We start from the raw sequence: 19,240 nt of genomic DNA, 5'->3' as shown, positions 1-19,240 counted from the left end.
GTATACATCCTTGAGTGAAGTGTTCTTAGGGTCTTTTAAAATGTTTTTTACATGCTACTTTTTAACATGAGTTTTTCTGTATGTATTATGGTCAAGCTCTTTTTATTGCCTTTCATTTTGCAGCTAACTCTGTTAAATTTAAACTTTGGTTAGAATTTTTCTTGTTCCACTAAATAGTAATTTACTAGGTTGTTAAGCCTATTTAGATTTTTTTAGGTATCAATAATTTATTGAATTCTTTGTTTGCCTTTAAGTGAATTGCAGAGGGAGTGTTTCCTGAGCTGTAGGTCTTTGTTTTTCTACATACAGTTAATACCCATCTCGTGTGGCTGTGCTCCATTACAGAACCATATGCTCTGTCTTAGGCTAGAGTGACCTTTTATTTCTGGGATCATAGGGCTTTTCTTGAACTTCCTCTCCTCAGTCCCCAGTGGGCAGTAATCTCTGCTTATTATCTGGCTGCTCCCATTGCTGCAGCTTTCCCCCAGAGTGAGCTTTTGATCTTCAGTCTTGCAGGGCAGCAGCTCCTTTGTAGCTTTTGGAGAATGCAAGATTATAAACAGATTCATTTGAAAGCTGTTTTTCCCCTAGAGGGTAGTCGAGAACCAAAGAAATCTCTACTTTAGGGTCTAACTATATAATAATAATTATTATTAAAGCAAAGTGTGGAGGAGGAATGGGACATCAGTTCTTTTGTTGTAAATTTGATTAATAAGTTGTGGTGTTTTTTTTTGTTTGTTTTTGTTTTTTTTTACTGATGAGATCTTATGAAATCTATCACCTAATGGAATATATGGAGCTTATCCTAATTTCTCCAAACTGTTTTCCAGCCAATTCCAGCCACTTTTGTACAACCATAGGTCTTTAAAAAATTTTTTTTAAAATATTGGAATCAGTTGAGAGGTAAGAACAAATGTATTTCTTAAGTAATTGCCTTTTTCTCTTATTAAAGGTTAAAACTGCGTATAAGTGTGCATGTGTCTTACGAGATACCATAAATCCATACCTGCTGCGGAGAATGAAGTCAGATGTCAAAATGAGCCTTTCTTTGCCAGATAAAAATGAACAGGTCTGTAAATCTGGGAGTTACCAAAAACATTTCTGAAATGTGGGTGTGCCTGTCTGTTTATTTTTCATGCGCAGAACAGGTGTGGTGGCCGGTGCTCCCGGGCAGCCGGTTAATGTGTGTATACATCTGTGTGACCGGTGAGCCTGCTGTGTCGCCTGCCCTCGGCAGGGCTCTTCCTCAGTCCACAGGCATTGCTCTTTTGCTTATTAACACATGTATCCCTGCAGCTGCACTTTTAAACTTCTCTATCTTCCTCAAGCCCCCAGCTCATTCTTGCCACAGATCACAGTAGGTGCCAGTCGCTTTCCTGGGAGAAAGCAGTGAGGAGAGCAAACGCTCACTCTCCTGGAACTCACATTCATTCTTGAGGAGGGGAGGCAGTCACAGATAATATGTCACATGGCAGGCAGCAGTAGTGTGGAGGAAAAAGTGAGCAGGACCAGGAGGATGGGGTGAGTAAGGGCGAGGATTTGGGGCGGGGTGGGGGGCTTCTTATAAGGGATGGTTAGAGGTCTCCTCTCTGATAAACAGACATTTAACAGAGGCTTAACGAAGGTAAAGGAGTGAACATGGGGTTTTGGGGAAAAGAGCATGTTAGGTAGATGGAAGTTGGTACCTACCTTCGGGGAGGGCAGTGTGGCCTGAGGGCAGGAAGGAGGTTGAGCGCGTCAGATGGCTGGTCAGGTGGCCTGCTGGTCACAATGAAGACTTTGGATTTTACTGTGAGGAAGAGGTAGTTCACAGGGAGAGCCGGGGAATGATGTCATCAGACTTAGGTTGTAAAAGGGGCATCCTTTTAAAGCCCATCCTGGTGGTCTGTTATCTCCACCGATGACTACACCCTCTTTTCAGCTTCTGAAAGTAAGTACATTGTAGATTCTTAGTGTTGAAACTATAAAAGATCTTAGAGACTGTCACCAAGGCTTTTTTCATCCCTGCCTCTTCCCTTCCCCTAAACTTATTTCCAAATTCAGCCTTTGATCTTAGCATTCCCCTTACAGGTCTGTTTCCCGCCAGTGTCTCAGGCGACAATGCTCTGCTCTATGTCTAATTCCAAACCCACCAGTTGCTGTGCTGTTTTGTCCTTCCTCATGCTTTTGCTTCTGTGCTTCACATCCTCATAAATTAGTGCAGCCAGTGTCTGTCTTGCTTCCCAGCCATTGATTGGCACTCTCATCAGTATTGCATAGTGTTGTTGGATTAGTTTTCCAAGGCTCATCTTCCTGCTGACATATCTTCGATGTCCCTCTTCCCATCAAGAATACCTGATTTCGCTTATTTGCACCAATTTATTTTCACTATGGAGTCCCAGAATGTGTCTTTTTTATATTCCATGTAGTAGCTAAGGCAAATCACTTCTTGTTTCCAAACATGAGCCACTTGTCTTTCCATTTGCATGGATGCTCCCTCTGCCTGGAGGTTCCCCCCCTCCCCCACTGCATCCACCCATCCTACCCCCCAGCAAACCCACATACAGAAGTTTTAAGATCCCACGAGGCTCTTCACTAGAATTCCTTGAGGTCAGGACTTTGTCTTACCCACCTTAAAATGCCACTTAACACCTAAAACAGTGACTTGCACAGGAAGCATCTGGTGAATAATCTCTTAAGTTAACTTTTTAATTAACAGAGGAAATGCTTATCTCTGTTCCCTCTATATTTAAAGGACTGAAATGCGATTTTAAGAGATCAGGAATTACATATACTCAGGTTCGTATTTTAGAAAGATTACTCAGGCAGCATATGAATGCATTGGATGAGAAGGAAAATGGAGGCAAAGGGATGAATTAGCTGGTCCCTACAGAGTCTGAGGGGGAAGATGAGTCTGAACTGAGGAGGGGTTTCTTATGTAGATGATGGAATGGATCTGCGACCAGTGGCTTCAAGGGACAGAACTTGGAGGAGGCTTCTAACAAGTTTAACTCGGGTTGTTTGAAGTGCCCATGAAATATCTGCCTGCTTTAAAGGCGATCATAAATGGGTCTCGGGTTTTGAGGAGAGTTCTAGGCTGGAATGTAGTGGTGACCTCTGAGCAGGGAAGGTGTGGAAGTTATGGGCAGGGATGCGTTTGCCTGAGGCCCATGCACAGAACGAGAGACGGGAAGCTGCAGTGTTGTGGAGAGGCTATTAGGAGGGGCGAGCTGGGAGGACAGGAGGCCTACATAGAAAGGTCGGACGTGGGTTGGGGAAGCGGATCACGAGGCCTGGGGTCCCTGTGTGGCCAGCTGCCCGGAAGTTATTAGTGGCTTCATCCACAGCAGTTTCCCAGTGGATGTGCTGTCCAGGTTTGCGCTGAGTCCAGGAGAGGCCCGAAGGCAAGGATGTGGGGATGGTGATTGTACATCATTTTTCAGGGAGTTTTCCCCCTCAGTGTTTGGAAAGTCTGAGGTGGTGGGGCACTGTCCTCAGGAAGAGGAGAGGGTTTTCAGATCCCGTATGAAGGTCAAAGGGTTGCCCTGGATCCCAAACAGGAATCTGTGCCTCTGGGAATGAAGGAAAACCAGGTGAGGTGGATAAAGTAGATAAACTTTAGGGAGTGAAAATCAGGGACTCATGACCGATAGCTTCAATTTCTATTTTGATGTTTTGTCCATTTGATTGCTTTTAAATAGAGGTTGAGACCAAGGTGGGTAAGCAGGAGGCATGGGGAGAATGAGGAGCGTTGTCCCAGCTGGTCTGGGTTTACAGAAGGTGCCGAGCAGGGAGTGCACAGAGACCTCCTCTGGAGACCAGGAGCAGGAGTGGCAGGACGCTGCCTGGCTGGGTAGTGTTCTTCAGCAGTGCTTAGTACTTTACCAGAAAGGAGTGCAGAAGGCAGCTGTTTGAGTCACTCTTCATTTGGAAGTTTACAAGGCAGATGTAGTGGGTGGCAAAGGGGTGCTGAAGGAAAATGTTGGGTTTATGACTGAGGAAAATAGTGTCAAGCCATGAGGTGACGGCAGTGGACGTGGAGAAAGGAGGACTGAGAGGTGGAAACTCAAGGAACATTTTAGCATGGAGTAATAGGTACAGTTGGGCTGGGAGGATGAGAGGGTCTGGTAAACTTGTGGGCCTGTGCTTCCATTTGCAGGAAAGGGGGCGAGTCAGGTGAGGGTAGGGTCCCTGGTCAGGTCTGCGGAAGTGAAGTGTGGGCGAGGGGCACTGGCAGTGAGAGGGCCACAAGTCTGAGCACTTGGAGATCTGTGCACCCGACCCCAAGCTTTGTGTGGGTAGGAAGTGAATCTTCAGGGGCTGTTGGGAGAGTGGGTGGGAATCTAGAGGTAGATGGATGACAGAAATGGAGGGGCTGATGAAAAGGGGTGATTGTTTTTGTTCCGCTTGAGTTGTGGCACACTTTTGGTTTTTTTAAAAATAAGAGGTACATTGTTAAAATTGTATACGTTGTGCTTTTTTATTAGAAAATTTTGTTGATATTTTATTAATTTCATAGTTTAAAAAACTCTCTGGGTTTTTTCTTTTTCCTCCCCCATAGGTTCTATTTTGCCGTCTTACAGAGGAGCAACATAAAGTCTACCAAAACTTTATTGATTCCAAAGAAGTTTACAGAATTCTCAATGGAGATATGCAGGTCAGCTAAATAATGGAAAGTAGAGAAATGAATTGTGGAGCGGGGAAGCAGGGAACGGAAGGAAACTAGGACTAGTCAAGGATTCATGGTCACCTCTTGGAAACATTTGGGTGTGAACCGTCACTTAATTCAAAGCCCTTCCAGAAGTAAGAGAACGCACAGAAACATTTGAGCACACTTCCTTTAGCCTCTGTTGCCCCACGGTTACACTTGAGCCCCACGTCTCGGGGTCTCGGAGAAGAGTAGTGTTAGACACAGGATTTGTAGTGCTGACTCCTGTGGGGATGTCTGGTCCCTGCAGGGAAGTGGCCCCGGACCGCTGGGGTTAGCAGATGGGTGAAGGCAGAACTACGATTATAAATGTTTGTGTAAGTAGTAACATTCTAGTTATCAGTAGATAGGGTAAGGGTCTGTGCAGTAAGCATACACAGTGGGTTTATAATCAGTGTTTGATTTGAAGCTCCATGTAAACTGTTCAGTTTCTTTGTGTTTCAGTGCCCTGAAGTGGGAATTGTGTTTTATTTATTTGACACGTAAAACTTCCTTAGTCTTTGGTCTGTCCTCACAGGAGGTGCAGCTGAGTGGCAAGCACTGCTCTCCGAAACACACTTTCCTGCTTATACAAACAGGTTGACAAAGAGATGAGTGTTACGGGTGACGTGGCTGCCCTTGTCCTGTAACGTCTGCGTGCTGTTTCTTCCAGATGGAGTTGTCTCAGTTCTTTTAGCCATGGCGCAGTTTCTTACTTCATCTGTCACTGGCATCTCTGGGCGATTCTTAAATCATTCACATTTATTCATCTCTCCTGAATCTTCCCTTAACTTAGCTTCATGTGCCTCCAAGCTGGGAAGCCTTAGGTGCTCTAAATTAGCACTAACCCATAGATACACAACACCAGCCACAAATGTGATTTTAAATTGTCCTAGTCACATTAAAAAAGGTAAAAAGAAGTGAAATCAATTTTGATAATGAATTCTATTTAACCTGCTGTATCTAAAATGTCATTTTCATACATAATTAAAATTTTAAATTACTGAGATTTAATACCTTTTTTAAAACTACATTATTAAAATTGTGCTTCAGATGTAAAATATCCGTCTCAATTTGGACTCACCATACGTTATTATTTTTTTAATTTATTTTTTTTTTGAGAGACACAGTACAAATTAGGGAGGGGCAGATAGAGCATCCTAAGCAGGCTCCGCAGTGCCATAGCAGAGCCAATGTAGGACTCGAACCCATGAAACTGCAAGATCATGACCTGAGCCAAAACCAGGAGTTGAACGCTCAACCAGCTGAGCCACCTAGGTGCCCTGGAGGACCAGCCACACTTCATGTGCAAAGTCGCCCTCTGTGGCTTATGAGCAGTGTATTGGAAGCACAGACCTAGAGGCAGACAGAGGAGTTACAGATGACTCTTTGGAGGAGTTTTGACCATATTCCAGATTTTTTTATTGTTTATTTTGTTGAACTGTCGTTTGCTAGTTAAAACTACCATTATCGGCTTCACTTACGGCTTATCTTTTTCTGCTTGAACTTACACTGCTGAACTTGATTTGAGTCATACTCAGACATGTGAAGGTTGCCCTCCTGCTGGGGACCTGGAAGGAGGTACCCCTGGTCTCTGCGCCCTTCTGCTGCGTGAACCACCCTCATGTCTTCCTTATTTGCATATTTTCCATGCAGACATGTTTTCTGCTATTCTGATATCAAAGTAAATGGAACTTGAGGTGCCTGGGTGGCTTAGTTGGTTAAGCGTCCAACTTTGGCTCAGGTCATGACCTCACAGTTCATGGGTTTGAGCCCCGCATTGGGCTCTGTGCTGACAACTCAGAGCCTGGAGCCTGCTTCAGATTCTGTGTCTCCTTCTGTCTCTGCCCCTCCCCTGTTCATGCTCTGTGTGTCTCTCTCTCAAAACTAAATGAGCATTAAAAAAAATATAGTAAATGGAACTTCAAGCTCTGACTCACATGTTCAACTACAGAACTTTCAGTGAGGTGTATTTAGTATGATATTTAAATGCATTTGTTAAGTCAAATTTAGATGGGCATGACATTTTTTATTCACATAAAAGATGAGTCAGTTTTTATATGCTGTGAACTACATACTTTTTTTCTAGTGAGAGAAAATAAATCATCAGTAATTAAATATGACCAGTAGATGTTTGGTTCAATAGAATGTTTTTGTTTCTAGAGAACTTACCTTATCAATATAGAAAATGAATGAAGGTTGATTTCTTCCAGCTCCTAAGACTCTGTGCTTAGGGAGAAAGCGAAGAATCTGGTGAAGAGTTCCTTTTTAATCTGTGTTACATATGGAATATCATTCTTCCCTTCCTTTTCAAGTGAATGTTATTTAAATGCGGTAATCCAAATGCATGTAATTCTTTTATACCTTAGGTTTTCTCTGGACTTGTAGCCCTAAGAAAAATCTGCAACCACCCTGATCTCTTTTCTGGAGGCCCCAAGAATCTCAGAGGTATTCCAGATGATGAACTAGAAGAAGATCAGTTTGGATACTGGAAACGTTCTGGGAAAATGATAGTAGTTGAGTCCTTGTTGAAAATATGGCACAAACAGGGTCAACGAGTATTGCTGTTTTCTCAGTCAAGACAAGTGAGTATACAGACCTTGTACAAGAAACAACAATTCTTTAAGACTTACAACCAGTAATTTTAAAAATGGGATATATTCTAAAAGCAAATTCACCTGCTAATACTAAGGTGGCAAGCCTGCAGATCTCTTTGGGAGCTTGGATCTTTCTCTAAGAAGTACCTAGGAGTTGGCTTTTTAAAAATGCTTACCGTGTGATTCTAGGGGTGGGCATGTTTGGGTCTGAACCCAAGTAGAGCCCTGCTCTTTACAAGACTGAGGAGAATGAATAGTGGGAATATCAAAAATATTCCTGTAGTAAGTAGTTCTGTTTATCTGCCTCAAAGCAGGAATTGCTCCTTTTCATTTAAGCTTGTTGGGGAAGGTGTGACTATTTAGAGAAATGTGAGAGTACTCACTGGAGGTGTATTTTTTATTTTTAAACTCTTTTCCTCTCCCCCTTCTTCCAAACAGATGTTGGACATACTTGAAGTATTTCTTAGAGCCCAAAAGTATTCGTACCTCAAGATGGATGGTACCACTGCAATAGCTTCAAGACAACCACTGATTACAAGATACAATGAGGTAACTAGTGTACCCGACAGTAAAGCCGAGTAGTGTTGCTCTGGGCAGAGGAAGGAAGCAGAATAGCTTCATCTCCCTGAGCCATTCTGACACTGGGAATAGGCAGTCGGTAGGGAGAGACTTTCTGCTTTAAACTCTGTGCGTTTCTGAATTTTGCGTATGTTTGTGTGTCTAAACAAAGAATGTGTATTCCTTCTTGAAAAGCCAACTCTGAGATATTTCTAATATAGTCGATATTAAGAGTCGGAGTTGTGCAGTATGATCTTGACAGACCAGCGGTCTCCAGGGCATAACCCATTTCTTGTATAGGGAAGAGGTTTCCATGTGTAGAGTATGTAAAGACAGAGGTGAAGTGCTGTTACTAGTCCTAAGTGTCCATACTAAATGTTGCACATCTTACCTCCAGGACACATCCATATTTGTGTTTCTTCTGACCACTCGGGTGGGTGGCATAGGAGTCAACCTGACAGGGGCAAACAGAGTCATCATCTATGATCCCGACTGGAACCCAAGCACAGACACGCAGGTAAGGGTGTGTTAGTGACAGACAGGTGAGTGGCCAGCGCTCAGGAGTGTGCTGTGAGCTTCTGCATGGAGCTCACATCTTGGTTGTTGCCTAGTCTTCAGCGTGGAGGAAGATGCTGCCTTTCCTCACAGACACAAAGAATCTTCAGCAGTTTCTCTGTGGCATTCATCGCCACATCTGGGGTACAGAGTTTTCAGGTGGAGATGGCCCAGTCTGTCTTGGTCACATGTCTGTCTATCTTCCTGAATAGGCCTTATGTATATTCAGCATCATTAGCCAAAATTTTAGCTTTGGCAGGGAAGGAAGCAACTGGCTCTCTCTCTTTCTTATGGTAAGCGCTTGTCATTGGGATGGGCGCTTGTTGAGATGCATGTCTCTGCCGCAGGCCCGGGAGCGAGCGTGGAGGATCGGCCAGAAGAAGCAGGTGACGGTGTACAGGCTGCTGACCGCAGGCACCATTGAAGAAAAGATCTACCACCGGTCAGTATGGACGGCTGCCTGCCCCTGCTGAGCCTGCCCTCCCTGCCGCGTCGCGTGCAGGGTGTGGGTCTGCGAGTGCGTGCCGCCAGGGCCTCGCGCTGCAAAGTTTTTAATGTATTGCTTTAAAGGTCTTTTCAGCTTAGAGCAGTCGTTGCTGTGACTTAAAGGATATGTGGGCTTTTTTGGTGGTGGTTTTGTTTTTGTATTTTTTCTTTCTCATTAAAGTAAGCTCAGATGGCTTATTGTGAGTTTTTAAAAAATGTCTTTGGGGTGCTTGGCTGGCCGTAAGTAGAGTATGCGACTCTTGATCTCGGGGTTGTGGGTTTAAGCCCCACATTGGGGATGGAGTTTACTTAATAAAAAAAAAAAAGGTAAAAGTCTTTGAGCCTTATCGTCTTCCTACCTTATTACACATCAAGGACTGCGTATGGGTTAACTTTGTGTTAACTGTTATTTAAGAGAGATGTACCTTCCTACTATAGTGTACCACCTTTTTTTTTTTTCTTTCCAGAAAATTTTTAACAAGTGACAGAATTGAAATACATACCGGGATTTTCACACACCATGCAGGTGTGATCAGCATGGGGTAGCCGGTGGTCTTTGGTTCAAATGCCCTGGAGGGAGAGGTTGACTAGGACACCTGTTTTTCCATCTCTCTCTACAATGATTAGGAGTTTAAGCAAAGGTCACTTCAACAGTGACCACCTTCTCCTCTTCCTCTGCTGAAGACTTTATTTTTAAACCGTACCCAGCTCTTAAAGTGAGGCCCCCTGCTTTCTACCATGCACTGGGCCACTCCCAGATAGATGTGTGTTCAAGTCCTTGTCCTGAGAGGACTGGAGATGAGCTGAGTCCTGTGAGGGAGAGCTCCCTTTTAGACAGACATGCTTTAGCCTGAGTAGTAGGGGCAGGGAGCTTCGTGGGGACGTCTGGGGAGGGGTGATGATGGTGTGGAGCTTCAGCGTAGAGTGTGAATCAGCAGGTGGAAGGTGCATGAGATGGCTTCAAGTGCAAAGCCCAGGTAAGAGAGTTTGCTGAATGCCATCATGGCAGGGTACTGAGGACGGCAGGGCGGGGACCCTTGGTCTAGGAGTCCAGGAAGCGATTCCTTCCAGCTCAGAGAGGCTGTGAATCACATGATTATATATGGAAAGGTGTTGTCTGATGTGATGAATCTTGGAGGTTTAAAAAGCTCTGTGGGTATAAATAATAAGGTATTCTTTGTAATTCAAATTCTATAAAACACGGGAGACCACCCAACATTTTATGTATTTTCTGAATTGTAATTTTCCAAGGCAAGAAGTTTGGGAATTATTTAGACATTTGTTCAGCTGCAGTTGTATCATTCATAGGTTTATAATTAGCATTTTGAGACACTGCTAAGCATTGTTTTATACAAGTTTAATTTTTATCTTTTTAGACAAATTTTCAAGCAATTTTTGACAAATAGAGTGCTGAAAGATCCAAAGCAAAGGCGATTTTTCAAGTCCAACGATCTTTATGAGCTGTTCACTCTGACGAGCCCTGATGCATCCCAGAGCACTGAAACAAGTGCTATTTTTGCAGGTATTATAACATAAAATAACTTAGAGTATTAAATCATGGAAGAATTATGTAGTGTAACTTGAGTGTGCTTTTCACTTTTATAGGAACTGGGTCCGATGTCCAGACTCCCAAACGCCTTTTAAAAAGAAAACTTCCACCGGCCTTTGGAACAGACTTTAATGTTTCAATATGCAAAAAGTTCCCTGATTCTAATGCATCTGCAAACGATGCCGTATCGTCTGAAGAGAAGTCTACAGTTACAGGAGCTGAAGTAAATGCAGTAACATCTGATCAAGGTGATCCTTTGAAAGATGCCCCCCAAACACCTAGGGATCTAACTGGTGGTGATGGGCCTGGAGAAGAGACGAATGCAGTGTGCAGACCAGAGGAGTCATCAGTGATCAGTGGACCTGGGGAATGTTCAGATTCTCCGGGAATCAGCAAAACGGATGGGCCATGTAGTGAGGAAAGCATCCATGAAAACCAAGGTCTTTCTGACAAAAGAGAAAGCTGCCAGGCTCCAAGGGAGCCTCTTTGGGAGCATAAGCAAATGGAAAATAATTGTTACAAGCACAAGTCTAAAACAAAACACAGTACGCCAGAAGAAGAGATCCTGGAGCACCATAGGCGGCTGAAGCAAAAGCCTAAGAACTCTAAGCATCACAGAGATGCCAAGTTTGAAGGAACTCGAATTCCACACCTAGTGAAGAAAAGGCGGTACCGGAAACAGGATAGTGAAATTGAGAATGAGACCAGTGAGCGGAGCAATGATGATTATGTACTGGAAAAGCTTTTCAAAAAGTCAGGTAATCTTTTTGCTGAATTTGCCACAGGTGTGCCAGGAACAGAAGACGAGTAGGTGTTTCTAGCACTTACCGGCCAGAGTGGGCTCGCAGCCCATTCTCAGAAGTTGTTTTTCTCAGTTCTCAGAAGTCATTTTTCTTCTACAATTCAGATTTGAAATATTTGACATTTTGAAAATTGTATTCACCTCTCTTTTTTGAAGACCTCAAAGAAATTGAACCTTTGGGGAACAACAGTATTTGACTTACAACGACATACAGGAGGGAGGCAGTGCTTTAAGTGGATTTGTACGACCTAAACACTCATAGGAAGTTTCTGGATGTGCTGTATTTGTGTGATTTTCCAGCCATAGGAGATTAACAGTCATGGAGGAGAGGCAGGGGCACAGGCACAGGCGGGCAGAAGTGGGAAAGCTGATCGCTAATATCGAGGGAGAACAGTCAGGAAGGCCGACTCCACAGTTGCTCAGGGCCAGGGAGGACGGGCAGTCCTGCACCGCGGAGTCCTCCCTGGGAATGATGTCCCGTTCGGACCTCAGCGGTCATTGCGTTCACGCTGTGATGCCTCCGCGTGACCAGAGGTCACCAGTTGTGGGTCTCGATTCAGGAGGGCAGGCTTCTGTACGGCCTTTCAGAAGGAAACCCTCTGGGCCTCATACCTTCTATTTCTTCTATAGTTACTCGTCTGTTTTCCTAGGAAATGATCTCTTTTGTCCGGTTTTCAAGTTTATTTGCATAGAGGCATTGAAAATATTATTGTAATTTTTTAGAAACCTGCTTCTGTTTCAAGATAATTTCTCCCTTGCCATTTCTAATTTTGTAGATTTCTGCCATGCCCTTTTTTTGGTCAGATTAAGCTAGTGGTTTATTTGTGATATTTTTTTTGAAATCAACATTTTGATTTATTAATTAGATCTGTGGTTGTTCTCTACCTCATTAATTTTTGCTTTTATCTTTATTACCTTCTTCCCCACGCTTTTGCTTTTTTGAGTTTTGGTGAGGTTTTTTGGCTTAATTTTTAGACTAACTTAGAAATTTATTAATTCATTTGGGGTACCTGGTTGACTTAGTTGGTTTTGGCTCAGGTCATGGCCTCATAGTTGTGAGATCAAGCCCCGAGTTGGGCTCCATGCAGGGCGTAGAGCCTACTTAGTATCCTCTCTCTCCTTTCCCTCTGCCTCTCCCTCGCTCATCTGTGGGTGTAGGGGGCAAGCACACAGGTACTTTCTCTCTAACTCAAAAAGAAAAAAATTATTTTCCAAAATAAAAAAAGAAATTTAATTCAGTTGTTTTTATTCTTTCATTCTTACTGATGCATAAATATTTAAGGCTATGAATTTTCCACTGATAACTGCATTAAACTCTGCTGATAAGTAGCATTTTCATGATCATTCATTTTTAGAAATTTTATAATTCTGGTTTATATTTTTACATTTTTCCTTTCAGTAAAGAATTAATAGAAGGTTTTAAAATATTCCAGATAGCAGATATGTTGAGGATCGTTCATAATCCCTACCTGCCTTGTAGGGTGGTGATGAAGGTGACTAGCAACAGCATTTATAAAGTTCCTGGGTTATGATAGTCATCTTGGCAAATAGCAGCTAAAAATGTTCATTATTTTTCGTATACCCACAACCTACTAGACAATATAGAAGAAAAAATATTGTGTATAAACTGAAGTAACACGTTACTGTTTCCTTTGTTCTTGCTAGTTGGCGTGCATAGTGTCATGAAACACGATGCCATCATGGAGGGAGCCAATCCAGACTATGTGCTGGTGGAGGCGGAGGCCAACCGAGTGGCTCAGGATGCCCTGAAAGCGCTGAGGCTCTCTCGTCAGCGGTGTCTGGGAGCAGTGTCTGGTGTTCCCACCTGGACAGGCCACCGAGGGGGTTCTGGTGCACCAGCGGGAATAAAGTAAGAGATTGCTGCGATCCCGTGGATGTGAGGAGGCCAAACCATCTAGGCTAGGAATAAAGCCAGGGCAGGCATGGTAGAAAATCTCACAGGGATGGGTTGGGTCAACCAGATTTGCATGACTTGGGGAAAAACATGGATAGTCTTAAGTTCTTCCTCACATTGTCTCCTGCTTTCCAAAGTTGAGTTTTCAGGGAAGGAGGCATGATCTGTTTTGCATTAGAGATGTTGTTAAAAATAAGAGATACAGAATAATAATTAAAGTTAAATAAGATGATTAACCGGTGTTCAGTAATCAGTAGCTACTATGCTATTTGGTACATTTGCTCAGAATAATCTTCCTGCCTGGAATTTGAGAGTAGTTTCCATCGCATGAACAAGATATTGAGTGGTTCTTACTTGAGATGCGCTGTTACTTCCCAGGAGAGCAAAATAGAAAGATTGAATGGGATGAGCATCGTGGTTATGAAAGAATAACCATGAAGAAGAAAATTTTCCAGCAGAAGATTAACTTGTTGGAAGGGCATTTTCATCTCTAAGTCCACAAGAGCAAACACTTCATCTACTGTGGTTCTTTTCCTTATTTAGGAGTAGATTTGGTCAGAAAAGGAATTCCAACTTCTCTGTGCAGCATCCTTCTTCAACATCTTCGAAGGAGAAATGCCAGGTAATATGATAGCCTGTTTGCTTTTCATGAGTGAGTCCTAACTGACTGAACTGCTGTGAAAATTAACCCAGTTCAGATGTGAACAAAATTGCTGGCACAATGGCATGTGGTGTCAGTGTTGGGTGCTCTGACTAATGAAGCACCTTCATGTGAAGCTGAAAGGACCAGCCAACTTTGTAAAACATGAAGTCTTTAACCCAGATCTACAGCAGAATCTCTGGTTTGCCTTCAGAAAGTTGACACAGGGATAGGGGATGTGTGAGTTGCTGCCCGTGGAGACCGCTCCATCCGCCGGTGATGTTCTGGCTCTGGAGAGCCCTCGCCACTGTCACGAAGGTGGAGAAAACCGCCTTGGATGTTGCTTGTAACTTATTAGCTGCTGGAGCCTTGCGTCCATCTCCCCCTGTCCCAATCCCCTGGATACCCTGAGTGCTTTGCTGAGTAAAGACGGGACCAGACTCAGTGCTCTCTTTTGTCTTTCCTGGTTAAGGGTTATGTTACTATAGAAGTTGAAAACTCCCCAAATTCAGACTCCTATTTTAGATTATTATGAACACATGTAAAGCAGAGACCCTTTTTTTTTTTCTACTTTCCGTGTTCTGTTCTTTGAGCAATAGGGATGTGAAAAAAGTTAGATTTGTGTGGTTGCTCTAGGGAAACTCACATGAGGTGTAAAGTAGGAATGAGTCAAAAGATCTAAGAGTGAAGAGAAGGAAGTGCGGCTCCACGATTGTCCCTATCCCATGGCGCCTGGGTCAGAGTGGGCTTGGCAGGAGGGGCAGGAGAAGCCTGCGGACTCGCACCCCCTAGAGCCGGCTTTCCCACCCAAGGGAGGGAAAGAGTGTAGTTTGGGGGAATTGGGTTTTTTAAGAAATGGTATTTAATGGTGGGTGGATTTCAGTGCTTGACTCGCCCCCTGTTCCTTTTCGTTTGATACCATCTCATTCTTTCCCGTCAGCCTCACTGCCCTGGGCCCGAGTATTTGTTTATGGCTCCTCAGGGTTTTGGGGAAATAGTGGGAACGTGAATTAGAAGCTGGCGAATCACTGCAGTGTCCTCTTTCTCCAGGATGGCGGTGCGAGAAAGGATGGAAAAGATAATGCTTCTGAGCACTTCAGTGGGAAAGTGGACGATGCAGAGTCTTCACCCGGGGCCCTCCCTTCGTCCTCACTGTTGGCTAAAATGAGAGCTAGGAACCACCTGATTCTGCCAGAGCGGCTGGAGAGTGACAGTGCATACCAGGAGGTGTCTGCTCCGCCATCTGCCGCTATGGAACACGATGACCTGTTAGTGGAAATGAGAAACTTCATTGCTTTTCAGGCCCGTGTTGATGGCCAGGCCAGCACTCAGGAGATACTGCAGGAGTTTGAATCCAAGTTATCAGCCTCACAGTCTTGTGTCTTTCGAGAACTATTGAGAAATCTGTGCACTTTTCATAGAACTTCTAGTGGTGAAGGGATTTGGAAACTCAAGCCAGAATACTGCTGATCAACATTACTTTCTAAACTTTCAATTGACTTTCCTAATGGAAATTTCTGGTTACTAATTCTGTGATTAATAATCATGTTCGTCGACAGAAGTTGGCTGCATTTGATGTTTACTTTGAATGATATCTACCTCATAATTTAAAACTTCAAGGAAGAAAGACATTCATCTCCAAAACTTAAAAGTTTTAAAAATACTTGGGTTGGTCTTTTCATTTTGGCAGAATGAATTATGTTATAAAATCAGGGACTGAACAGTTAATCCTCGGATTGTATTTGTTCTTTTACCCAAAAGTTGGTGTCAGGGAGCACATTACTGCTCGTTTAGATGTTTGTAGGCCAGAAATCTCGAGAATTCTTTTACTGGTGCTAAAAACATATCTTACATTCATTTAGACCTGTTCAATAAATTACTTCATCAATATCTGATAACAGATACTTATTTTGGTGCATAGCTTTTAAACATTTAAACTTAATGTTTGGTACCCATACAAATGAGTTTTGTTATCTTACGAATATATCTGTATCATAGTCTTCCTTTTAAGGAAGGTACTGTTAAATCGGCAGGCATTTTCACGAGTAAAGCATGAAATAGCTTGGTAATAAGACCTATACTTGCAAAAGGTTTGTAGTGTTACTCAGCTTATGTTGGCTTTACTTTAAGCCAACGGCTTCCCTCTACGGGACTTTTAGGAAAATAAACTGTGTTATCTTAAAAAATATATACAAAAACTTAAGCAGAACCAAAAGTAAGTTCAAATAAAACCACCCCCACACACTCCCAAACATCACTCCACACCTCAGCTGATCTGCCATGGTTGCCATGTAGTGAGCGGGACTCGTGGCCTGCTCTTTCTGCTCCCGTGCTGAGCAGTCACTTGGAGCATTTTTTATTTTATTTATTGTTTGCTTTTCTAAGGATGCTGATTGTGTTAGGCACCATTGTCTCCCTTACGTGTCATCTTCTGTCCAGTCGTTTTCATCTCTGATTGTGCTTCGCATTCACTGTGACTCTCCTGCTCCAGAGGCTTGGTCTGTAGCTGTTTCCTGGCTGGTGCTGATGTCCTTAGAATTCTGTGACCGTGTAGGTCTGATCCTTTGTTTTCTTAGCCTTGATGCTCTTGTTTCCTTCCCTTTGTTTTATCATCTCAGCTCTGAAGTCATTGTATTGTTTGCATTTCTTCTCGATTGGTCACAGTGCAGTTTGTTTCTTGGGTTTATTTTCTCCAGCCTGCTTTTTTCTGTCTGCGTTTTCTGTATCATGCTTGCCTTCCTCCCACGCCATTTCTGTACATCTTGCTTCTGCTGCAAGAGAGCCTTTCTGCCCATACCTGCAAGCTCTTCTGTGTGATGCAGAGGGAAGGGAAGGGGCTTGGCTGTGGGGGTCCGGGAGAGCCTCTGCGGGGCATCACGCAGCCCTGGTTGGAGGACTTGCATTTTACCTCTGTTCTGAAGTTCTGTTCGATAGCCTGTGCCCAGGCATCCCTCTCCATAGACAGGAGATGGCAGACGGTCATTCCCGCTAGGATTTTCTGCACCTTTTTAAAGAAAATCATGGTTTATTTATTTTATTCTGTTTTTAGAGTGATTTATATATTAGAGGGAGAAGATGCTATTATTTTTGTTGGTCTGCTATCATTATCCAGAAGTCATAGACGAGATTTTAAAATAGCTCAATAAATCCTAAACTTGAGAATTTGGCTTGGAAGGAAATTAAAACTCATGACTTTTATCTCTGGGAAGTTCTTTTTTACTTTTTCTTTTTGTAATAATTAGCCTATAAGAAAACTACTTCCCCCTTGTTCTTTGATTGAATGCAGTTCATTCTTTCTCATCTGAAATCTAAACTACCGAGAGAAGTTGGAGTCTTCGTGTGGAGTAGAAAATGCTATCAAAGTGATGATGCAGTCAAAGCAGGGTGGTGCCCATGCCAGTCTTGTCCCAGCTCTGCCACTGGCATGCTGGGACCTGGGCGGGTCACTGCCCTGCCTTTGTCTCGGTGTGACATCTATGAATACTGTCATCATGCCTCCCACATGGACAGGCTTAGAGGACAAGGCTCTAAGTGTCATGATTTTAATAATAGTAACTTACTTGTTTAGATAAAATCTTCTTTTTGGAACTTTAAAAAGCTTTGTACAATGTAGATAGATTTAATGTATTTAACATGTTATATTGACAACAAGCTATAAAATTTTTTGAAATTTTAAAACTTCATTAATTTATACCTGAATATACTATCACTGTGTAAAAACTTTCAGCCAGTACTTTGTCTCCTTTCTGTTCTTGCTCCTGGTCCAGGGATAAGTACTGTATTTAATGTGCGTTCTTCCAGGCTGTAGTCTATGCATTTACCAATACATGTGGCAGAGACTGCTGCCCTCATGTGTGGCTTCCCCTTTTTCCTTTACTGACCAGATTTCCTGGGTGTTACCTGGGTGCATGACTGCGCAGCTGAAGGCTGACTTCCCGGCCTCCCTTATGGTTAAGTGCAGCTCTGTGACTGGACATGGGACGGCAGAGCGTCCAGACTGGGCCCTTACAGAAGGGGTTGGCGTGCACTTCTCTTGCTGAGATGCCCGGGGGACCTGCAGCAGTAACATGAGATCGACATAGGTCGTGTGCTGAGGCTGGAAAAGCTGGCCTGCCAGCCTTGAACTGCTTTCTTTCTGCCTGTTACTTAAGAATAAAACAAATTGCGGGGGGTGGAGCCAAGATGGTGGAGAGGAAGGGAGCTCCGTAAACTCCCTCTGCACCGTTTTTCGAACTGAGAAGGATATTACGTTCATCTGAGAGAGCGGAAGGAGAAAATACGAACTCCAGAAGGAACAGAACCTCAAGGATATCTGAGTGAGTGGGGGCAAACGGGAGATCCGAGGACGGGCCAGCCCGGGACGGGCAGGGGAGGTAAGATCCCCAGCCCAACGTGGGGCAAGTGAGCGGCGCCCGGGAGACAAAGGGAAGAGACAGAGTCGGAAGGCGCTCACAGAACTGTCTGGGGAAGAGGTATAGAACGCTTGGCTGCGCTTGGAGACAGAAACCCACTCCATAGATAACTGCTGGGTAGCGGCGCGCAAGAGAAGGAACAGCCTCCAGCCCTAAGCCATCTCGGTGGGGAATCAGAGGCGTCTGTGGCGGCGAGAAGCGGCTGCTGTGGGGAGGCGCGCTCCCGGCGGGAAGCGGCCAGAGCGGCGACTGCGCCAGGTGCGAGCAATTCGTACTTGGTTTTGGGAACGGGACCACGGACCGCATTTCCATGGCACACCCCGCCCCCTGCACGGACTGCGTGAATCCCAGGTCCCCACAGGGAAGAAATAAGGCGCACACCAACAGGACCCTCAACAAAGAGTCGGTGGCGGGTGGAGGCCCGGGCGCACGCTTAGAATGTAGGAGCTCCCAGCTCATTTCCAGCAGCGCACAGCATCTTGAGCAAAGCTATCGGAAACTAAGAGAGACACGGTTTTTCGCTTTTTGTTTTTTTCCTTTCCCCCATTGCAATCGCGATCCTGACTGTGGGTAGGGACTCCACAATTGAGTCTGTGAAGGTGCACACTTCACCTCCTGCTGCTCATTTCGCCTCAGGCAGGGGCGGAGCCTCTGAGAGCAGACTCCAAGACTTACCGCGTAAAACCAAGCCTATCCACCAGAGGAAGCTGCTGCTTGCTTTTTTCTTTTTTTTTTCCCCTTCGGTTTTTTTTGTTTGTTTGTTTTGTTTTGGTAATTTGCTTTTTTAATATATAACAAAAATTTTTCTTTCTTCACAGGTTTCGTACTTATTTCTTTGTCATTATTACCTTTTTTCCCCTTTTTCTTTACTCAATTCCTTTAAATTTTACTCCTTATATTCCTTTCTCCTTTCTCCCGTACTTTTTCACCTTCTCGCAACCCAGATATATTCTCCTGTATCTCATCCTTCCTTCTCTCCTAAACTGGTCATACATTTTTAAGCGGTCTACTGTCCTTTGTTGTCTCCGACCCCCTTTTATATATATTTTTTTGTCTTTTC

At 43.8% G+C, this 19,240-nt stretch overlaps 1 protein-coding gene across 5 annotated transcripts in view; it reads left to right on the top strand.

Moving 5' to 3' along the window:
• The window catches only part of ERCC6 (ERCC excision repair 6, chromatin remodeling factor), a 73,918-nt gene extending 56,305 nt beyond the window's left edge, over positions 1-17,613 (top strand). For all 5 annotated transcript variants that reach the window (XM_029932118.1, XM_029932116.1, XM_029932117.1 and 2 more), the window contains 11 exons: positions 953-1,069; positions 4,541-4,636; positions 7,036-7,251; positions 7,702-7,812; positions 8,219-8,338; positions 8,724-8,818; positions 10,239-10,384; positions 10,468-11,169; positions 12,879-13,083; positions 13,672-13,750; positions 14,819-17,613. In XM_029932118.1, the coding sequence (XP_029787978.1) occupies positions 953-1,069; positions 4,541-4,636; positions 7,036-7,251; positions 7,702-7,812; positions 8,219-8,338; positions 8,724-8,818; positions 10,239-10,384; positions 10,468-11,169; positions 12,879-13,083; positions 13,672-13,750; positions 14,819-15,238 (2,307 nt within the window). In that variant the 3' untranslated portion in view covers positions 15,239-17,613. The remainder of the gene's footprint in view (positions 1-952; positions 1,070-4,540; positions 4,637-7,035; positions 7,252-7,701; positions 7,813-8,218; positions 8,339-8,723; positions 8,819-10,238; positions 10,385-10,467; positions 11,170-12,878; positions 13,084-13,671; positions 13,751-14,818) is intronic.
• The last annotated feature ends 1,627 nt before the right edge of the window (positions 17,614-19,240 follow it).

This window comes from Suricata suricatta, chromosome 2 (assembly GCF_006229205.1).
Source record: "Suricata suricatta isolate VVHF042 chromosome 2, meerkat_22Aug2017_6uvM2_HiC, whole genome shotgun sequence".
Taxonomy (NCBI): domain Eukaryota; kingdom Metazoa; phylum Chordata; class Mammalia; order Carnivora; family Herpestidae; genus Suricata; species Suricata suricatta.
Note: the sequence above shows the minus strand (reverse complement) of the source record. Positions and strands in the feature narration are given on the sequence as shown.